Source organism: Festucalex cinctus, chromosome 2 (genome assembly GCF_051991245.1).
Source record: "Festucalex cinctus isolate MCC-2025b chromosome 2, RoL_Fcin_1.0, whole genome shotgun sequence".
In the NCBI taxonomy this organism is placed as follows: Eukaryota; Metazoa; Chordata; class Actinopteri; order Syngnathiformes; family Syngnathidae; genus Festucalex; species Festucalex cinctus.
Window position 1 is genome coordinate 33441097 of NC_135412.1, and position 19736 is coordinate 33460832.

Genomic DNA, 19736 nt, shown 5'->3' on the forward strand with positions numbered 1-19736 from the left:
TATTTAACACGTTTCTGCATTGCCAACTTATCTCCCCCTCCCCCCTCAAACTTCTACATACATTTAGATGCTCTAATTTATGCATCATAGGAAAATAATATGGATGGCAGTGGATGGATTCTCCATGTTCTCCCTGTGTGAGTGTGGGTTTTCTCAATCGACAATTTAGAATCTTCAATAAACCTAACCAATGTTTAGAATATCAGAGGAACCCGGAGTAGGCTGCCTGGGGTGGGGTGTGTGTGTGTGGGGGTGTGTGTGGGTGTGTGGGGGTGTGTGTGTGTGTGGGGGGGGGGGGATATATGCAAGCAAAGGGAGACCTTCAAACAGGGGGGTCCAGGAAAGGGTACAAAGCACAGAAAAGGCAATGTAAATAATAATTAAATGAAACAATGTAGTGCAAAAAGAACAAGCATAATTCTCCAGAATGTTCCATAAATATACAGTAGTCAAACAGTAAAATGTTCAACAGCGTAGACAAGCTCAAGAATGGCATCTGACATATCAGTCATAAATATACAGTCAAAATAAGACTTCATTATCATAAAAATGCACAATCAGACGTAGAGTACTGCATCCCATTAAAAATGTACACACGTTTCACCCTGTCATATTTGATGAAATGACTTGTGAGACTGTTTGCTGCTGTACACTCAAGCATGTGTCATCAGTCACAACCAGTAATTGAACATCTGACCTTAGCACCGAAGAATAAGAAATACATTCAATAATCATTATAATAAACTTTTAAACTTTTTTTTTAAGCTGAATTTTACATGGTGCAACACAATCTGATTCCCAAACTAAAGGCCTCAGTCTCGGATGAATCAATTAAATACCATTATCAAATCTTCCCAACTTCTGGCACTACAAAGGCAACATACTGCATATGAACTTAAATAGCTGTAAAACACCTTTAAAAATATGTTTGTACAAGTGATTAACATAAATAACATACAAAGAATTCATTTATGACCTATTACTGTCCAAAACAGACGGTGTATGTTGGATAGTGCAATGTTGTGGTTAACTTATGTTTCTTACTAACACTCATCTATGGCTCCACGGTTAATCCAGTGTCTTTGGTTGCCTGTTACTTCTTATCTTCTTCAATCACTTGCAAACAATCGTCGAATGCCATTTGTAAAATTAGACGTCCGATCGTGTTCTCTTGCCTTTTCTGACCGTTATATTGTCCTTTTAGTTCTGCTTGCTTTCCCTTATGGTCTGTTATCTTTGGCCAGAGAGTGCATCATCCAGTTGACTTTAGTCTTCCAGCTTTCTCGCAGAGCCTCATTGAACTTCACTTTGAAATTCTTCAGTGCCTCTTCCTCCGATTTGCCCAAAGCTAGAGAGTCCTGTTGGGAAAACGACAAAGCATGCTGTAATAATAAGATTCCCTCCCCCCATTGATCGGTAAGCATGCTTTGTGCATACCTTTAGGTACTGAATATCTTTAAAGGACGAGAGTTCGGGCAGTCCAGCTGCCTTCATCATCGCAAAGAGGTTGACAAACAGCGTCCCGTTTCGACACAGGATCTTATACGCCCGCTCGCAGTATTCCCTGAATCTGAAAACAAGGAGGCAAGGTTCAGTCACAGAAACCCTTGTGCATATGCACTCATTAAAAAAATATACCTCTCAAACTTCTCACTGTTGTTTGTCCGTCCTTGTTGGATCACATGGACAAAGTCGTACGTCAAAATAAATGGCACACGTTCCCTGTTGATGCCCAGTTTGCGCTTGAAGTTGCCCAGGAAATGTCCAAAGTCTATGTGAAACAGCTAAAGAACAGCAGACCAGTCACATACCGCAGAGACGCTCAGGAGTTTAAACAATGACATCTTACTGACTAATCTGAGGAGAATCGACATAAGTAAAGTTTGTCTGCAAGCAGAATTATGTAAAATCTACTAAAAACCTCTATTTCCATGAAGGTTTGTGGAGGGTAGCCCCGAACCAATGAAGGATCCATTCAAAAAAGGCCTGGCACTAAATTGGCACCAACGTGGTGCCTATGGGCACACATGAGTAGCTCGCGGGCCCGTTCTAAAAATAGCCTGCCAGTGATTGGACAAAATGTAAACACTGGAAAAAGACTTCTGTTTCCCATTTACTGTGAGAAATCATTAATGTGATCAGTCTTGTCACATAAATGAATATAATAAATTATTAATACTGTATTATAAGATAATAACATTATCAATGGTAATATAAGCATATTTGCAATTTCAGAGACACCGTCAATCTCACCTGTCCAGTTTCTCTGATCATTATATTGTCATTGTGACGGTCTCCGATGCCCAAGATGTAAGTAGCTACACAGTAGCCAGCACAAGACAGCGTAAACTCCTCGATTGCTTGTTCCAGTTTGTCTCTGGAAAAACAGGAAGTATGAACAGGTTTCTCGCACAATGACACAATGTTTCTTCAACACGCTATGGATTGCTATGGATAGCTTTTTGAACAGACAAGGCCTCAATTTTTTTTTTTCCCTTTTAGCTTCAGCTGGTCAACTAGAAGCTATGACATAATAAAATTGCCAAGTCAACTTTATCTAAACTAGTTAACACTAGGGTTGTGCATGAAGCGGTAGTGGCTCGAATCGAGTTGCAAATTGGCCAATGAAAACGAACTCCGAACCAGAATATTTGGATTTGAATCAGAACGAGTCGTAGTTTATTGTACGTGCATTATCACAAAGGAACGTTTGACCAGCATTCACGTCTCAGTGTGATTGACTGACATATGTACGTGGGAAGTGCACATGCATGAAAGTGCCACATTTAGCATGACGCCTGGAAGTGTTTATGTATCAAATTGCTCAACACAACATATTAGTTTGCATTTAATAGGCTTTTCAATGTTGGAAACATGAAATTCAAGGTACTGTATACGTTTCACAGGCAACAGAACCAATGCTGCATAAATGATAATACTATTTTCTAGGGACCCTGCATGTTTATTTGATTCAAAATGTATATTTTGTTGATCAAGGAAATAACTATTTACAAATAGTGTTTTTTTATTCTAATCATTATGACATAATTTACAACACTAGACAAAGTTTATATACATTACCACAAACTTGTAATTGATTCCCAATTCCCAACAGTCCTTAACTAAAAAAAAAAAACTTTTTCTGGATACTCACTCTGGATTCTTGGATTTGAGCCAGTTGAGCAAGGCATCCTTGTTGAAGGCAGCAGTTGCAGCACTGTTGCTGTTGTTTCGTTGGATATTGGCGATGGTGTCCGAGTTCTTCACCACCTCAATAAAGCCCATCTTGTTCCCAGTGGATAAGCAGCCATATGGGATCATTCTGTTCTCAAAAGACAAACTCAGATGAGAACCGTGTAAGTGCAGTCCTTCCAGGGTATAAATAAGAGCTCTTGGTTCCTTACCTGAGATCCAGTCCTTCTTTCTTCCACAAATTCTCCATGAGGCGGATCATCTGGAGGGTCAGCATGTCTTGTCGAAGATCTGTACAATGAAGGAGTGTCATATTTTTACTTCTTCATTCTTCTCAATGTCTATGTTTTTCTTTTTGGTGTGCAACTCACCATCCCCATTCTTGAAGATGATGCCCACCATGTCTCCTTGAGTCCAGGGACTCTTATACATCAGCCAAAGTGGCTTCATCTTCGAGTCCATGAATCTGCATTTATCGGCACTACAACACAAAACGCTTACTATGAGCACACAACTTTTTGAATCCCGAGGCAGAGATTAACTTGTTTATTAAGTGGAGAATCCATAACAAAACAGATTTTGATTCCTCTAAATGAGAGACAAGAACAAGCACTGCAAACTAACTTTAACTAAAACATTGTTTGATTATATGTGTGTCCGTGTGTCTAACCAGATTTCAGCGAGGATGACGCTGGGGTTGAGTGGTGACAGCAGGTTGGACAAAGTATCCGACTCCTGTCTGATGAACAGCTTCAAGTCCTCAGCAGTCAACTTCTGGGGACCCGATCTGACGAAGTCACTGAGGACCTTCATTTTGCCTTGAGCCTCGTTCTGTCATTGTGTGGGCAAAAAAAGACATATTTGAATGCTTACCCATTGAATGCATATATTTGTTTGTATATCTTTTCAAATTCTTTATGTTATCACCAGTGTTGAGTAGGTTTTTTCTGAAATGTAATGCACATTTGGCAGGTATATAATTTTACTTGGATGACCTGTAGATCTCATCACATCAGGATGTGCTAACGTAGCATTTAATTACACACTGGGGATGAAACCATGATGGTTCTATATTGTAGTCACCCAACACATTAATTTTGCATGGGGTTTGAGTGCTCTCATTGCTTTTGCAGATTCAAGTGAAGTACCTGTTTGGTTAAGAGTTTGATGTGGTGGATGTTGCCCCTGCAATAGGCCTCAAGAATCAGGCCAAACCTTAAACTGACAGATGGCACGTGGATCTCTGACCTAAAATCAAGACACACACAAAAAAAAATCTTCATTCTTCAAGACGAGACGCACATGTTTCCGTTTGCTGCTGCGCAGTGCCTCACCTGAGATGCCAAAAGAGAAAGTGCCCTATCCTCCTGTTGAATAAGGCTCTCTCGAGCAGGAACGTCGTGAGGTCACAGTCTAGATAAGACTCGTACTTAAGGACCTGGACCAGCTGGATTAAATACTGCAGTAGCTCGTCATCGCTGTGGGAAGAGAATGTGTTTCTCAAATGATAGAGTTCTTCATGGAAAACAAGCAACAACGTGAACGGAAATGTGACTACCTGAGCTTCCTGAGGCACCTGATGGTGAAAGAACGGACTGCGGGGTCTGGGAAACTGTAATCTAAGAGCTCCAAGGCAGGAATGGCAGGAAGTTCTGGCCAGTTCCTCAGAAGACTCACCATCTAAAGAGTCACATTGCATGTCGATTATTACCTCCACCAAGTATCAATCTGTATCTTCACACAGATAACGTTAAATAATGCAGAAAAGTTTGGATAAAGTGTTTTAGTTATGTTTGTAGTTTGTGTGGGTGTGCAACTACACTGCATCATAGCCTACTGTCCTACTACTCTAAATAATTAAAGACAGAGACAAAATATTAGGAACAGTTCACAGTATGATGCAATATTAGGGTTGTGCATCACTGCAATAGGACCGATTCAATACATATCTCGATACATGGAGTGTGATACAATTCCAGGACGTTTTGATTTTAATGTGGAATAATTTTTTCATTTTGATTCATTGGGATTAAGATTTGATTCAATACGGTGCGTCCCAATTGGAGAGGGTATGATGCATTCAGCTTCCTGTTGTCATTTTACCAACATTATGAATGAATTTGCCAGCACTGTATGTGTGGCAATTACTTCCAAGATATATTTTGCCAATGAAAAATGATTTGATATGTATCTCAATATATTTTAAAGCAGAACGATTCGGTTCGATTCAATGTACTCGCATCTTTAGAATTAAAGTTGATTTCCAATTGGTTTTATTACATGGCTATGCAATACAGTTCTACAATCAGTATTATGAATATATTGTTAAATTATTACCCCTCTGATTATCATCATCAACATTATCATTACAGTACTTTTGAAAAGTCAGAATTCAGCTCTTGCATTGGATATCATTAGAAGTGGTTGGTCAGTATATTTATTTGCTGTATGTATATGGCTTAAAAAAACTTTCATTAAATCTAATTTTAAAAAAGTGCTTGAACTTCAAAACATCAAAACTAAATCTATCACATTTAAAATGTTATTTTTAAAATTTAATCAGATCTGCTTGTACTTTATTGCACTACTGTATTGAATTTTTTTTAAGCTATCCAAAAACATTAGTCTCAGGTACCTGGACGACATCCTCTCTCTTATTCCACTTGGTGATGAGGAGCAGCTTGGAAAGACTTTCAGGATAATGCTCTCTGACTACCGTGCGCAGCTTCCACAACAGCTCCTTCTCATCCTCAAAGAATTCAGTGTAGTTTTTGTTGTCCATTATTTCTTTCAGCTTCATGTTCTGCAGAGTCAAAACAATACAACAACAAAATAAACAAACAAACAAACAAAAAAAACAAAAAAACAAGTAATAAGTATTTTCATATAATGCAGATGTGAGCGATAAACTATCAAATATGATGATGTTAACCTCCTCTTTTGTTGCGACAGCTGCATCACCATTTGTCTCCATAGCGCTTATCTGGAAGGACAGTTTAATTGACTGAATGATCTCTGAATATACTTGAAGCAAAATGTCAATTGTTTTTGTAACGAGCACCTTGTCTAGAGGAGGATAGTACAGAGGGTGGGGCCTGATGTTCGGGAAGCGAATGAGAAGCCCAGCTGCACTGTCAACATTGGGATTCTTCTCAACTGTTCCCATCGGGTTCAACAGACCACTTTTGTCATCTGTGGGAAAAATGTCACGTGTGATACTTTTGATTGTGTGGTGTATGACTGCATTTTCAACCTCGTGTTCTAGCTAGTGCAATGGGCATTAAGGCAAACAAGCCAAGAAGACAACATGAGTCTTAGCAAAAACTGAAGGTTCCTTTAGGGCTTGATCATAGCAAATGTATTTCCTCTTTTAAATTTATTTTTTGTTGTTCAACAAGCCTGACTGCTTCACAGTTCAGATTCTGTTTTTGGATCTTGAGCCTGGCATTTTGTTGTGGAATTTGCATGTTGAATTTGCTTATTTTCCCCCAAATTTGTGTGGGCTTTACCCTGGCTTCATCACATGTTCGAAAGGTGTGAATGTGAGAGTGAATAGTCTTTTTTTTCCCCAACAACTTGTAGTTACCAACAGATACAGCAGATGTTGAACATCCAACTACCTAAAATTTATTTACAGTACTGTGGTGCTCTTACGCTGGCTGCAGACACACACAACACACATTAATACCAGCAATACCTCAAACTATAAAATACCACCAGGTGCCAGTATTCTGTACTTCATGTCTGTCAGGTGTCTTCCAAGTATTTTTTTTTTACTCAGGATGGGAGAGTATTTGGGATGTAACGATATCCAAATATCATGATATGATATCATGATATGAAGGTAACGATACGATAATTATCACGATATTGTGGGGAGGTTGGCGATACAAAAAAAGGTCACAACATTGTAAAAAAAATAAAAAAATAAAAAAAATAAAAAATTAAAAAAAAGAGCTCATACTAAAAAAAAAACACACAATATTGTGCTTTTGTACATTACAACAATGCATATAAATAAATAAAATACAATCGCTAATAACACTTAATATTGAGGCACTTACTTGCTAATGCAAACACACATTGAGTTCCTCCACATATTGACTTGGTTCACAAGCACATTATGTTCCCCTTCATCTGACAATTAGTGTAGATTTTAAACATAGAAGGGCCAAAACATGCCTTGTGAAAATTAATAAACTGCACTAAAAAAAATTAGCCACCAGAGGGTGCTAGAACTACACAAGTGGAAATCAACCTGACTTTTTTTTTTTTTTTTTAACAGATCAGCTGCTTTTAATATTGTGACATGACGACGACGATTGTGGCCGTTTTAATATCACAATATCACGATATTGCTGTTATCGTTACATCCCTAGAGAGTACCATTACCAGGTATCAGCATTGGGCCGATACCCTTATTTCAAGGTATCGATACTTGCGAGGCACTCTTGTGCCCATTTTATGTTAGGCAACTAAAGGCATACATGTCTGACAGATGCCCATTAAGATGTACAACCACATATCTTGCTTGGGACTTTTTCTAGCCACTGGATTATTTATTTTTATATTATATATTGATATGAGCAGAGTACTCGTACTGGTATCAGTCTGAAAAAGTGTTACCCAGCACCCCCAATTTTTACTTTATGCTAGTTTTATTTAAGTGGTTAACTTCACTCTCACTCGTTCACTTTATGAAATTTATATTGTATAATCATTGGCTGCACAGACTGAGCCTGACAAAAAAATACTGTAGGTATTATTATTATTATTATTTCCATTTGTCTATCATTTTCCCATCGTGCATGTCCTCATTAGTGCTCCAGGTGAGGTGGAGCCAATCCCAGTTGACTGACAGGTGGAAGGCTGCCTTCACCCTGAACTAGTTGTCAGCAGGACACAAAGATAAACAACTTTTCACACTCACATTCACACATATGGACAATTCAAGAGCCTTTGTTGTTGGTGAAATGTGGGATGAAGCAGGAGAACACGGAGAAAACTATTTGTAATTTTGATGTCCCAATATTGTGCTTAATTGCTGAAAGTACCAGGAACAGATGGCCATGTGGACAAAAGAACCTCATCAGTCTTCAGCTGGTTCTTGTAGTCAAACACCATGGTGTTCCCCCAGGCTATTGGACAATCCTAGAAATACATAGATAACAAAATATATACTGTATTTCGTCTGAAATTCATCACTGTGGTGTAGCATAAGCCATGTCCAAAATTAGCGTTACTTCCGTTGCCTTTCTAGCACACGTCTGCGGCACTTCTCTTCCAAGCAACAGAAGAGAGAAGTGTCACAGAAAGCAGAAGTGAGGCTACCTGAGTCCATTTCTGTACCATGTTTGTGAGGCTCAATGCAATGACCACAGTTGCTGCAATGAGAAAAATCTGTAGTGGAGCCGTCAATTGTCACACTGTACTGAACATGTGGTGGGCTTACGTTGTCAATGAACGTGGAAGTGTCATTGTCGTATATAATTCCAATGAGCCTTGTGAAAAACATACCTTGATCATAATTGTAGTTACAGGACCGTATAGTATAAATATGTTGTGTTACAGATACTGATGCATATTTGCCATTGTTTTATACATGTAAAAAATGATTCATATCTCTGACAAGTGACAACACATTGTTTCACACTTTAGTTTTATTACTGTGTGACTCAGGTCCATAAAGCAAACAGCTTGGAATATCTCACGAGAACAGGAAGCAATAATATTTTCACGACTGGTTACTTTTACTGAACAAAATGTGTCACGGTTTGGTCAACAAGAGTGGTCGCATTAATTGGAGGTATGTCTCGGTTTGGCTTTTGGTTTGACGACTCTTTACAGACTAGTTACTAGAAAAGGGAAGCCAATTCAATTTTAAATGGTACAGTAGGCGGGGGTGTCGCAGAAGCTGAATTGTGTAAAGATGAATTTAGTATTCCTTGAAAACATTTGACAACTTCCTGAGAGTGGTGCACAGATAAAAGAGCTGAAGCGGATGGAGTGTGAACCACAGCCTGGCCATTGAACACCCGCATGCACACGCCCACAGGATAAACATTGACTATGCACATCACAAACATACTCATCACAACTCACCACTTTCTTATTCTTCTTTTTGGTGCCTCTGGGCTTTTTGGCCTTGTCGAAGACGGCATAGAGGGCAAAGCACAGACGGCTCATGCGAGGCAGGTCTGCCACGTTGATATCAAATTCCATCTTTTGGTCCCATAATGGCTCAGAGCACACTGTCACCTCAGAGCTGGTCACCACCTTACAGAGCAGCTCGCTACCATGGAAGAGGCCAGCCTGCACCACAAGCTGGTGGGGGCATAAAATAAAACACAGTGGGAGGCATACAGAACAGAAGTAATGCAATAATTGCATTTTATTGCAATTCAGCCCATTACTACAGTGCCGGTGCTGGTTCGATTTTCTATTGTAATGACTGACTAGACATGGTCTTTCCCCCGGTCATGCCCATTTATTGGTCATATAAAAAGCATCAGTGCTGACATTTTTAAAACCATCAGTGACTTCAATCACTCATCAGTTCATCTTGTTTTATTTCTCCTTAAATCCTACCTCCGTTGTTCAAGATACAACATTGGAGGAGAGACATGTCAGTCATTACAACAGCACTACTGATGTGACATTTTGTTTCTCAGTGTCAGTTAAATGTAATTCAAATTTAGCCTCCCCCCGCCCCCTTTTTTTTCTGAATTCAAAAGAAGTAGACAATTTAGCTAAAATATAAGGCAGCTTCCCTGTGGTCATATAAAAATAGTCGTTATTTAATTGTGTAAACAAACAAACAAAAAAAATATAGTATGAAAGTAAATGTAATGTTGGCCTATTCATTTATTTTTCATTTGTAATGCATTGTTTTCTTATTGTTATCTTGTTAAATGTCATCAAAGTTATTACATGAGTGTTTCACAAGTGTTTAAGTGAAAGTAACACAGAAGTAGTGCAACACATTACAATTCAGAGTTGGTAAGATAGTAATACTTAATACTTTAAAAAGACAGCAACTACCAGTAGTAATATGTGACATGACATTTTGGAAGCAACTTGCCCACCACAGTTAGGGGATGAGGACATGAAATGCAGCGTGGAAGCTCGTGTGACAGTGGAAGATTTTCATGCTCGACGAGATGATTAAGCGTTTCCTGTGTCACTCAGGCGATGAGTCAAAGGGTGTACACTTTGTATTTCCCTTCAATACATGGCCACTGGAGTCAAAATCCAATATTGTGCGACCATTCATGTCCTGCCCTTTGCCAAATCAAGATAGTCCATGTCTGTACTGACTAAATATATGAGCGTGTATTCTCCCCCAGGGGCGTGTTTTCAAGCATCTGCCTGCCAACAACTGACATGACTGATCATTTTATGACAGGACACATTTACCGTGAGTCATAAGGCAGCAGCTGGAAGTGCACTTACACAAGACAAACCAACCTAAACGGTAACATAGTTAGTGTACAATTTGATGACACACAGTCACCCATTAACAGGATTCCCTATGTGTATTGTGGTTGGAAATAAAAAAAAAAAGAAAGTAGATATGGATAATTGTTGAATTATAAACGTTGTCATTTTTCAACGTACAAGATCCGCTCCCTAAATGTGTCAACAATAGAGACGAAAGAGAGAGAGGGAGGGCTTTCTCAGAATCTACACCCTAGAATGAGGCATCGACAAAACAGATATAGGCCCTCCCCACTTCCTGTTTTGAAACTTTAACCAACCGCTATGATGAATTATGGGAAACGTGTGGTCTGAACCGATGAATCCCCCCAACCCCCATCCATGCCATTTATATGTTAAACTGTCTTTTAGTATAAGAGAAACTGAGATATTGTATTTAAAAAACCCATTTAGGATGCACACCTACCTTCATTCCTTCATCTGCATTGACGAGACTGCCTTGCAGCAGGTGGATGTAGAAAGGTTCATGGATGGACCACAGGGACGATGTGTTCTGCTGCATTAGCAAGTCAGAGGAGAAAGGAAATTTATTCCCTCACACATTGTGTACAATTATATTGCATAGAAAGCATGCATGTCACATTGCTACACTTTCCTATTGAGAAGTATTTCAAAAGATTGAAGTAACAAAGGGTATGTTTCGTAGAAACTACAAGAAACAGAATAACATTATATGGTGCATTTATTTTGCTTCACTGTGCACCTTGGTCTCTCTGCATTAGCTGTGAGTGAGTCAACTGAAGTGAAATTAATGTTATCAAGATAAGCTATATTATAACAAGGATTCTTTAGAATCCTTATAATCTGTCTCATCTGTTGTGGACTAATTTCCTTCCTGCGCGTCTTTCAGGCTTCCTGCACCTGGCTGTCAGCCCCTAGTTTGCCATTCAAAAATAAAAAATGGGTGTGACTGGCACATGCAAATTTATTTCATTGGCTGATGAGGCAGTTATGATTAAGCCCTATGAATTCTGCCCAATTGTGTTCATATTATACTTAGACCAGTGGTTAAACTATCTATCTATCTATTTAATTATTTTTATAATTGTACGACAGTTAGTTACCGGTACATTTATTCTGGTGACTTTCCATTTAATTTATTTACAAAAGAAAATTTAGCTTTCAAATTGCATGTCACTTTCACAGTAGCTGGATATAGTTACATTTTTATAACGCAAAGTTCAATAATTAACCACAAATATGTTGTTGAAAGAGAAATTGGAATTTAAAAAACGAGAAATGATGCACAAGTGGTACACAGAATGGATGGATGGATGGATGGATGGATGGATGGAACTGGTTCACTCTATAGATGAGGCAAAAAAAAGTTCAATTGTGTACAGCTTGTAAAACCATATATTTCTATAATTACAAAAATAATTACCGTAATCTTCATTTTTAAAATTGATAATTATTTAATAACAATGAATGGTAAATGCACTGAAGATATAAAATAGCTTATATTGTTAATTTTTGTTTAGTTAATTTAAAAAATATGAACCAAATATGAAACTGATTATTTTAATAAAATAATCAAAATATTTTTTTATTATTTATAAGTAATAAACTGATCATCCAATACAATTAATTAATTAATGCTAAGTGCAGCAAACACAGAATGTTATTTTGCTGATTTTTAAAAAACTTTATTTACAATAATGAATGAACCAGTTAATAAATGAGATAAACTGAAATTAATGCAACAAATACGAGAGGATAATGTAAATGCTAGAACAAGTGGCACACTTTGTCCAATCCCTGCTCTCCAGTGTTTGCATCTACATTCAAAGCAAGCAAGACATCAAATGTCAATTATTTACATTGTGACGCTCAGCACGTGTCAAGTGTGCCAAAGTCCGCGATGTCCCAGTGGAACAACTGTGACGACGACCGGAAGAGTTTGAGAAGTGTTTGTGAAAGACACCACATATCCGCTGACCTCTTACCTTCTTGACAGGCAGAGGAGGAGGTCTGGACAAGGAGCGACTCTTGCACACCTGACTACACATCCGCCCGTGCTCCTCTTGATACTTGCTGATGGTGGAATGGTGCACCATGGTGAGATGAGGATTTTGCCCATTTCTCAAACAGGAGAAAATGTACTGGGATAAAACAAAAGGAAATAAAGGTGACTTTGCATGGAGGGACTGAAGGCAGAGGCGTATATGTACAATAATAAGCTTGTCGTAACATTCTCCTATCTGCACTAACTCTAAGGTCAAAGATTTTATTCTTCAATTAACAACCACTCATGGCTCATGTGTTTTCTGAAGCTAAAATGTGAGTGGTTGTTACCTGAGCCCTGAGCTACTGTGATGTGATTTTCAGTTGACAGCAAGTGGCAAAATGGTCGCCCCCTGGGATGGATAAAAATGGCTGGAATTTGCTACTTAACTCATCCTCCACAAATGCAATATTAGTCAAAATGCCATGTTTAGAATCGTAGAGACACATAGAACATACAGTATTATAGTAAAGAAAAATTTGGGGTTGACTTCCCCTTTAAGACAAAAAAAAATGTGTTGGGAATACTTATTGTTGGACACAGACGTGACCAGTACTACAAATCCAAACAGTATTGGACAAGACAGACAACAGACAGAAGATGACATGTTTTAATGCAAAACTTCACCCTAAGTGCTCCTTAGAGCGCAGGTGAACTAATGTTTGGGAGGCTGTTTGTTTGCCGTTTAAGTTAATGCAGTCCAAATCTAGTTAGGGCTTGAATGGATGCAGTTGTTTCCTGCAGTGCTGCTAGCTGGACTGATATGAGTCAGGCCTGCAGGTAGCATCACCGGACTGGGCTGCCAACCGAACCTTGAATGGCTCATGGTCAACATTATCTACGCTTTCTACTATTTGTCATCAGTGGGACAAGATGAGACAAAATTAGATCTTGGTTTCATTTGTGTCAATATTTCATATTTCGAAGTGTAGCCCGCAGCACGTTAAAATTAGCTTTATGCTAAAATAGTTCACAGCTAGCCAAATATAATCCACTAACAACCAATATTTTGAAGTACAATAAATAAATAAATAAATAAATAAATAAATAAATAAACAAAAGCACGTATGAGTTATAAAATAGAATTCATTAACTTATCATAGTGTCCAAAAAACGTGTTCTTCTGATTATTTTATAAAATACAAGCCAATTTGTGTTAGACGGTCTGATTTTAGACAAGCTAAATTAGCTGACTTGAGATGCTAGATAGGACGAACAATAGGGTACTTGTGTTCTGCTTATTCTATCGTATTTATTTTGTATAATTTATTAAATTAAATAACTGAACTTACCAAACATGCTAACAGTTTGTCAGTATTAACAACAGCAATTTAAACCTACTTTACTGGTGTTAGCGTAAAGGCTCACCATGAGTATTGGGGAAAAATGTTAACATGACAACAGAACAAAATGGTAATTCAAGTTATGAAAAGAAATTGCAAAATTTGCTCAATTTTATAACTGGTTACATCATGTGGAACATGATGATTTGTTTGGGTTGTATTAAAACCTATTCTTAACTTATGTCTTTTTTGCTAGCAAACCAAGCAAAAAGTATTATTTAGTATTCATATTTTATTTTGTTGAGATTTGGTAGTCATTTGCATTAATAAATGTTACTTCCTGTAAGAAGTAAATGATGTAGTTTACCAAAACTATTGTCAAAAACGTTCTTCAAATATTGTGATATCATACTGTTATTACAGACCAGTACAGTGTGAGGTTGCCATGGAAACCAGAGATGCTAGTCTTAATTAAGCACAAGCCAGAGTGTCATTTGTATATTATTTTAAGGCCAATTTACTACATCAGTATATACTACATACTTTACTTCAACAGAATTTAGAAGGGGTTTCGAAAGAAAGACAGCCATGAATAAATTATGATGAACTTACCTTAAACTGGCACAGTGGGTTTCTGCCATAGATGAACTCCCACCTGCCGTTGACCTGTAAGGTGTAATCCTCGGGCTGTTGCCGTAGCGAGCGGAAGACGGTGGCCTTCTTCTTCAGGGCGCTCCTCATCAGAGCCAGTGGCAGGTCCTGTGGCTCCTGCTGCACCATGAAGCTTTCCTAGCACACATTCACGTTTGCGTCTTAGTCCTCAATGAGATTTCAGAGTTGAAAAGTGGACTTTGCGATGTGGGAGGGGGAATGCATTGATTCTCACATTTACTCAAAAACTTCATTTCCTTATAAACATTCTCAGGCAGCTGTAGTTTCTGCCCCATCATGTCTTAACTATAGACTACACTCATATGAACTCACATCACAAGCCTCAAACTTGATGTTGATGAAGATCTTGGTGTTTTGTGACTTGCCACACATCGGCAGAAGGCAGCAAGGCTCCAGGTCACACGGGAACATGTACGCCATCCACTGTTGCCATGGCGATGCCTGCCGCTGCTGAGACTTCTCCTCGCAGAACGCTCGTGTCTTGGTCCGAAACTCGCTCACCTCGTGGTTCTTCTGCGCCTCAAACTCATGCAGACCTGAAAACAACAACGCAAACGCTTTGTTTGACTTTCATGTCAAGTCTGCGAAGAAAAACACTTCCCAGTCAGTCTGATATTTGAGGTTTGTTTCATTTGCTACAGTTTTACAATTTAAAAAAGAAAGCAACAACACACACATAAAAATCAAACTATTAGACAGTCTGCATTTTTTTTTTTCATTTGTCAGGGAGTGGTCTGCTGGGGCAGCAGCATCTCAGCTGCTGACATGGGCAAACTGGACTGCCTGATAAGGACTGCCAGTTCTCACTGTGACTCCCACCCAATACGAGAGACCATCAAAGCACTCAGCATTTCCTTTTTTTTGACAGACTCTTCAACCCCAATATATATATATGATGCATATATTTTTCTTTATGCTACTGTTGTTGCTGCTGTTTACATTCACATCTGTACATTTTATATACGGTTGTATTTATTATTCATGTACTCATGTCCCTTTTGCTGCTGCTTTTCATTCTCATTGTTGGCTTTTGTAAATATGCTCCTGACGTAAGTGTCACATAGACAAGTACTGTATTAGAGGTTTAGACGCAACACTCTTCAAATGACTGTCACAGTCTTTTTGCTGGTGCAAAAAAACAGATTGTAGATATATTCTATTCTATTCTATTCTATTCTATCATTGTCATTCCACTCACGACTATACAAAATGTGTGTATTGTAGTAACTGCTTGTTCGATATGTGCCTTTAAGAGACAGCCTGGTAGGGTGGCATGTGACGTCAGCAAGTGGGTCTACGTGTGACTGTGTGGGCATAAGCTGTGGCCGAGAGCAGCTCCTGCGTGAGTGTGCGCAAATGTTTTCCTGTTCACTCAATAAAAAACAAAATAATGGAGGGAATGCAGATGCTTTGATGACAAATGACCAGATAGCGAGATGAGCATCAGAAGTGAATTTTGCTGACCTTTGCCAATCAAAAAGCTGATTTGGCTGTTGGTGAGTTTCTCAACGCGGTCACCCTCTCTGGCCACCAGTCTCAAAACACCCATGAAGGGCTGCACGTCACTTATACGCCTCGACTCCTCCTCCAGCTCTTCCCTCTCGCCCGTCTGCTTGATGCAAGTGAAGACGTACGCGTCCGGATGACCCAGTGCCGTGAACAATGCCTCCCCTCGGGCATTTTCCCAAACCATCTCGGGAAAAAAGATGAAACAAATGCCTTATTAACACAGACAGAAATTGCAATATCATTTGTGTAGGTTTTTTTTCCCCAGGTACACCGGCTTCCAACCACATTCAAGAAACATGCATGTTAGGTTAAATCGTTGCTAGGTGTGAATTTGAGTGTTAATGCTTGTTTGTCTAATCCAGAGTATATACACCTCTCGTCCAAAAGTCAACTGGGATTGGTTACAATTCACCAGTTAAACATATAGTAGGTATAAAAAGTCTACACACCCCTGTTCGAGTGCCATGCTTTTTGTGATAAAACATTAAAAAAAAAAAAAGACACCAAAATAAATCACTTCAAAACTGTTTCCACTCTTAATGTAACCTGTATGATTCCACTGTTTTTTGTTGTTGTTGTTGTTCTTTTCCAAATTTGTTTGAGAGCTTTTGGTATGGCCCAATGAAACCATGATTAGGGTTATAATTCATATTAATGGTGGAAAAAAGTTTTGCTTTTTGAGATTAAAAAAAAAAACTTTACCATTTTAAAAGGGGTGTTTATACTTTCAATATCCAGTGTATTTGTATAAATAAAGACCTCCCATCAGATAAACATCTTATCCCATTGGTTTGCGTAGGGGGGTACAAGCAAATGTTGGGATATTCTGGCAACTATTACTTTTCTGGCCTTAATTTCATCCACTATGTCAAAGCCAATACTTTTTTGGACTGAGATCTAGCTTAAAATAGTAAATAAAATACTGAGGCAGTTGCACGCTGTTAAAACATGCAGAAGAAAATAAAGACTAATGTTTACTTCTAGGCATAAGAAAATAAACTTTATACGCAACTTTTTGACCGTGAAACTACTGGAGCACTTTATATATAAAAAAATAACCTTTCTTAATTATCTTAAAAGCTTCCAAGAGTATCATTATGAAACACAGCTAAATCAAACTGTCGGAGGTGGCAGAGCGGTTGGCATGGAAACAGCACATTCACATTCATAAGGAGATTGGCAGCAAAGCGGCCAAGGAGAAATGTGGCTTCTATAATATCCAAACTTGATGTTTACACTGAAAATGATTCAGCGAGTTTGATTTTTCATAGATATTTAGAACATAAATCATACTTATACTTTATACTGCTGGTAGCGCTCATACCATCTTGATGCTTTTGATGGTGTCCTTGCGAGACACTGGGAATGAGAGGTAGATGCCAGTGGGCAACAGGAAGTCCATCCTGATGCCTTGCTCGCCCTCCCGCTCCCACTCCTCCTGTATCCCATACTTCCCCGGGGGCATGGTGATGACGACGGCCTCTCATTTACTGCCAGCCCCTCCGTCACTGCTCACAACAACACAAAGGTACATGTTTACAGTATGGCCACCATTGACACATAGTGTCATAACGGGCAGATTTTTTCTAATATCATGTAGCTAAAATAAGGTCATGAAAAGAAAATGAAATAGCTTCACAGTGAAATGGCACACTAAATTGCAACAGCAATATTAATTATTGCACAGTGACCCATGATACAATACTATCACAATATTTGTCCAACAATATCTATAGTATAACGACAACTGGTATGACCAGCTGATAGTGTTAAAAAAAAATGTAACAGGAGATATTATCCATCCTTATTTCCATTTTCCACATCATGGATCTATATATCTAGAGTGCTCAGCATAAATGAGTACACAACAGAATTGTAAGAACACCTTTAGTTTCCTCGCAGAATAAAGATTTTCGATGGGCAACTATACTGCAAAATACTCCCACAAATGTGGGCCATTGATTGCAAAAAAGATTTGTGAATTAGTACCCACAACAAAAGTATATATTTTTTTAAATTAAGTGTATTAAAGAACATTTTGCACAAATAAGTAGACCCCGAGAAAAAGACAACTTGTTAATTCCAGGCCTCGCAGACATGTCGCGATCCATCTCAGTCATGGAGGTTCATAGAAAATACTAGACGTCATCTTTTTTTGTTGTGGACTGCATTAACTTTTTGCATTAGTTAATTTGATTAAACTGAAGATGTTGTAATCTATGCATTCTATTACAACCATACTTTCATGTTGGGAGTTAAGTGCATATTCTACAGAAAAACATTTTGTCAAGATTTTGGAAGTTATTCTTATGTTCATTGAGATATTGAATAAAATCTTTAATTCTTCGAAGGGGGTGTACTCATATATGGTGAGCACTGTATGTATGTACAAATAAATAAAATGTGTTTTTGGAAATGTAATGGTGCGCTTCCAACAAATCAATTCCAATGCCAGTACAGGCATAAAGTAATTCTACACTATTGATTTTGGTAAGGGGACACTTATGTCAGCCGCATAAAGCACCATGATTGCACACGGTACAGTATGTTGACAACAGAAGCAAATGACGAGAAAGTAAAGTTATTTTGGGAGGAAAACATCTTAAAAGGTGTCTGGTATGAAGTATGACAATACTATACGCAGATTGGTGTGGAACGAGTGCAAAACACTTGCCTGTGAGAGCCTTACTCGCCGGTCATCTACCTCTTCGTGGGACTGTCACAGAGAAGATGGAGGTTGCTATACTGCCATCGAGGACGAGAATCACGCACAGTGAGACGTCATATCCATTGTGTGGGGTTCACGCCAGGTGCACGAGAGTGTGAGGGCGCCCGCGTGGAAAGCGTCCACACAAGGATGTGGCGCACACGCGGACTGACTGTCTGCGCATTATCTCGCAGGTGCCCGCGGCCAAGGGACCGTCTGAAAAAAGTTGAGCTTCACCACGCGAGAACAAACGTAAAACACAAAACAGACACGAACGTTTAACCTCACACACATTTCTATGAAACTATCTTCAGAACGATCCTGTGTATCAAGAAATAAAATAAATATAGAATATTAGTTTCCAATTCTTATTAATTGTAATCTGATGCTCAAAGTACATTGACCATGAACTTATAATTAAAATGTAAACTTAAAAAAAAGAAAAAAGAAAAAAGGGGCATTACTTTTCAGTATAAATCTATCATGTTGAAAAAAAGTGTCTGTCATGCTTGAAATTATTGTATGTAAAGAATATTATCATTCAAACATTAATTGTACATGAATAAAAATGAACATAAAACACAAGAGAATTCAACATAACATTTCAAAACCCACGAAAGACTAACATAGTTCATGTTTTTTTTCTCAATTAAAATCTTACAATGTGAGTTTAAAGACACTCAAAATTAACACAATCTCTGCACTGTAAGAAAATGAATGGATTTGAATGCAAAAGTTTTTAGTTACATACATATAGCGCAGCCTCCTGAATTTCACCAATGGGATTATCTATCTATCTATCTAGCCATCCATCCATCATTCCAACAAAAGGGCCGGAATTATTCTTTTGTGGCAATTGTTACAATGCAGG

General features: G+C 38.4%; 1 protein-coding gene across 1 annotated transcript; it reads right to left on the bottom strand.

Annotated features, from left to right (window-relative positions):
• Positions 1–374: 374 nt before the first annotated feature.
• pik3cd (phosphatidylinositol-4,5-bisphosphate 3-kinase, catalytic subunit delta) lies at positions 375–19049 on the bottom strand. Its single transcript, XM_077514745.1, has 23 exons — positions 18833–19049; positions 17483–17666; positions 16114–16342; positions 14962–15185; positions 14590–14766; positions 12636–12791; positions 11096–11185; positions 9295–9516; positions 8247–8343; positions 6254–6384; positions 6125–6175; positions 5828–5995; positions 4751–4872; positions 4527–4670; positions 4341–4440; positions 3863–4023; positions 3564–3673; positions 3405–3483; positions 3155–3322; positions 2254–2377; positions 1639–1784; positions 1438–1570; positions 375–1358 (listed from the first exon to the last, which is right to left on the bottom strand). The coding sequence occupies exons 2-23, from the start codon at positions 17621–17623 to the stop codon at positions 1221–1223; spliced, it is 3111 nt and encodes a 1036-aa protein (XP_077370871.1). The 5' UTR covers positions 17624–17666; positions 18833–19049; the 3' UTR covers positions 375–1220.
• Positions 19050–19736: the final 687 nt, after the last annotated feature.

Bases quoted from the DNA above. Each gene is read 5' to 3' on its own strand.
- pik3cd (XM_077514745.1), bottom strand. From the start codon at position 17,623: ATGCCCCCGGGGAAGTATGGGATACAGGAGGAGTGGGAGCGGGAGGGC. The intron at 4,024-4,340 runs GTACTTCACTTG...ACACAATGACAG, and splicing joins TCAAACTCTTAACCAAACAG to AACGAGGCTCAAGGCAAAAT. The intron at 2,378-3,154 runs GTGAGTATCCAG...CTGTTTTTCCAG, and splicing joins CTCAAATCCAAGAATCCAGA to AGACAAACTGGAACAAGCAA.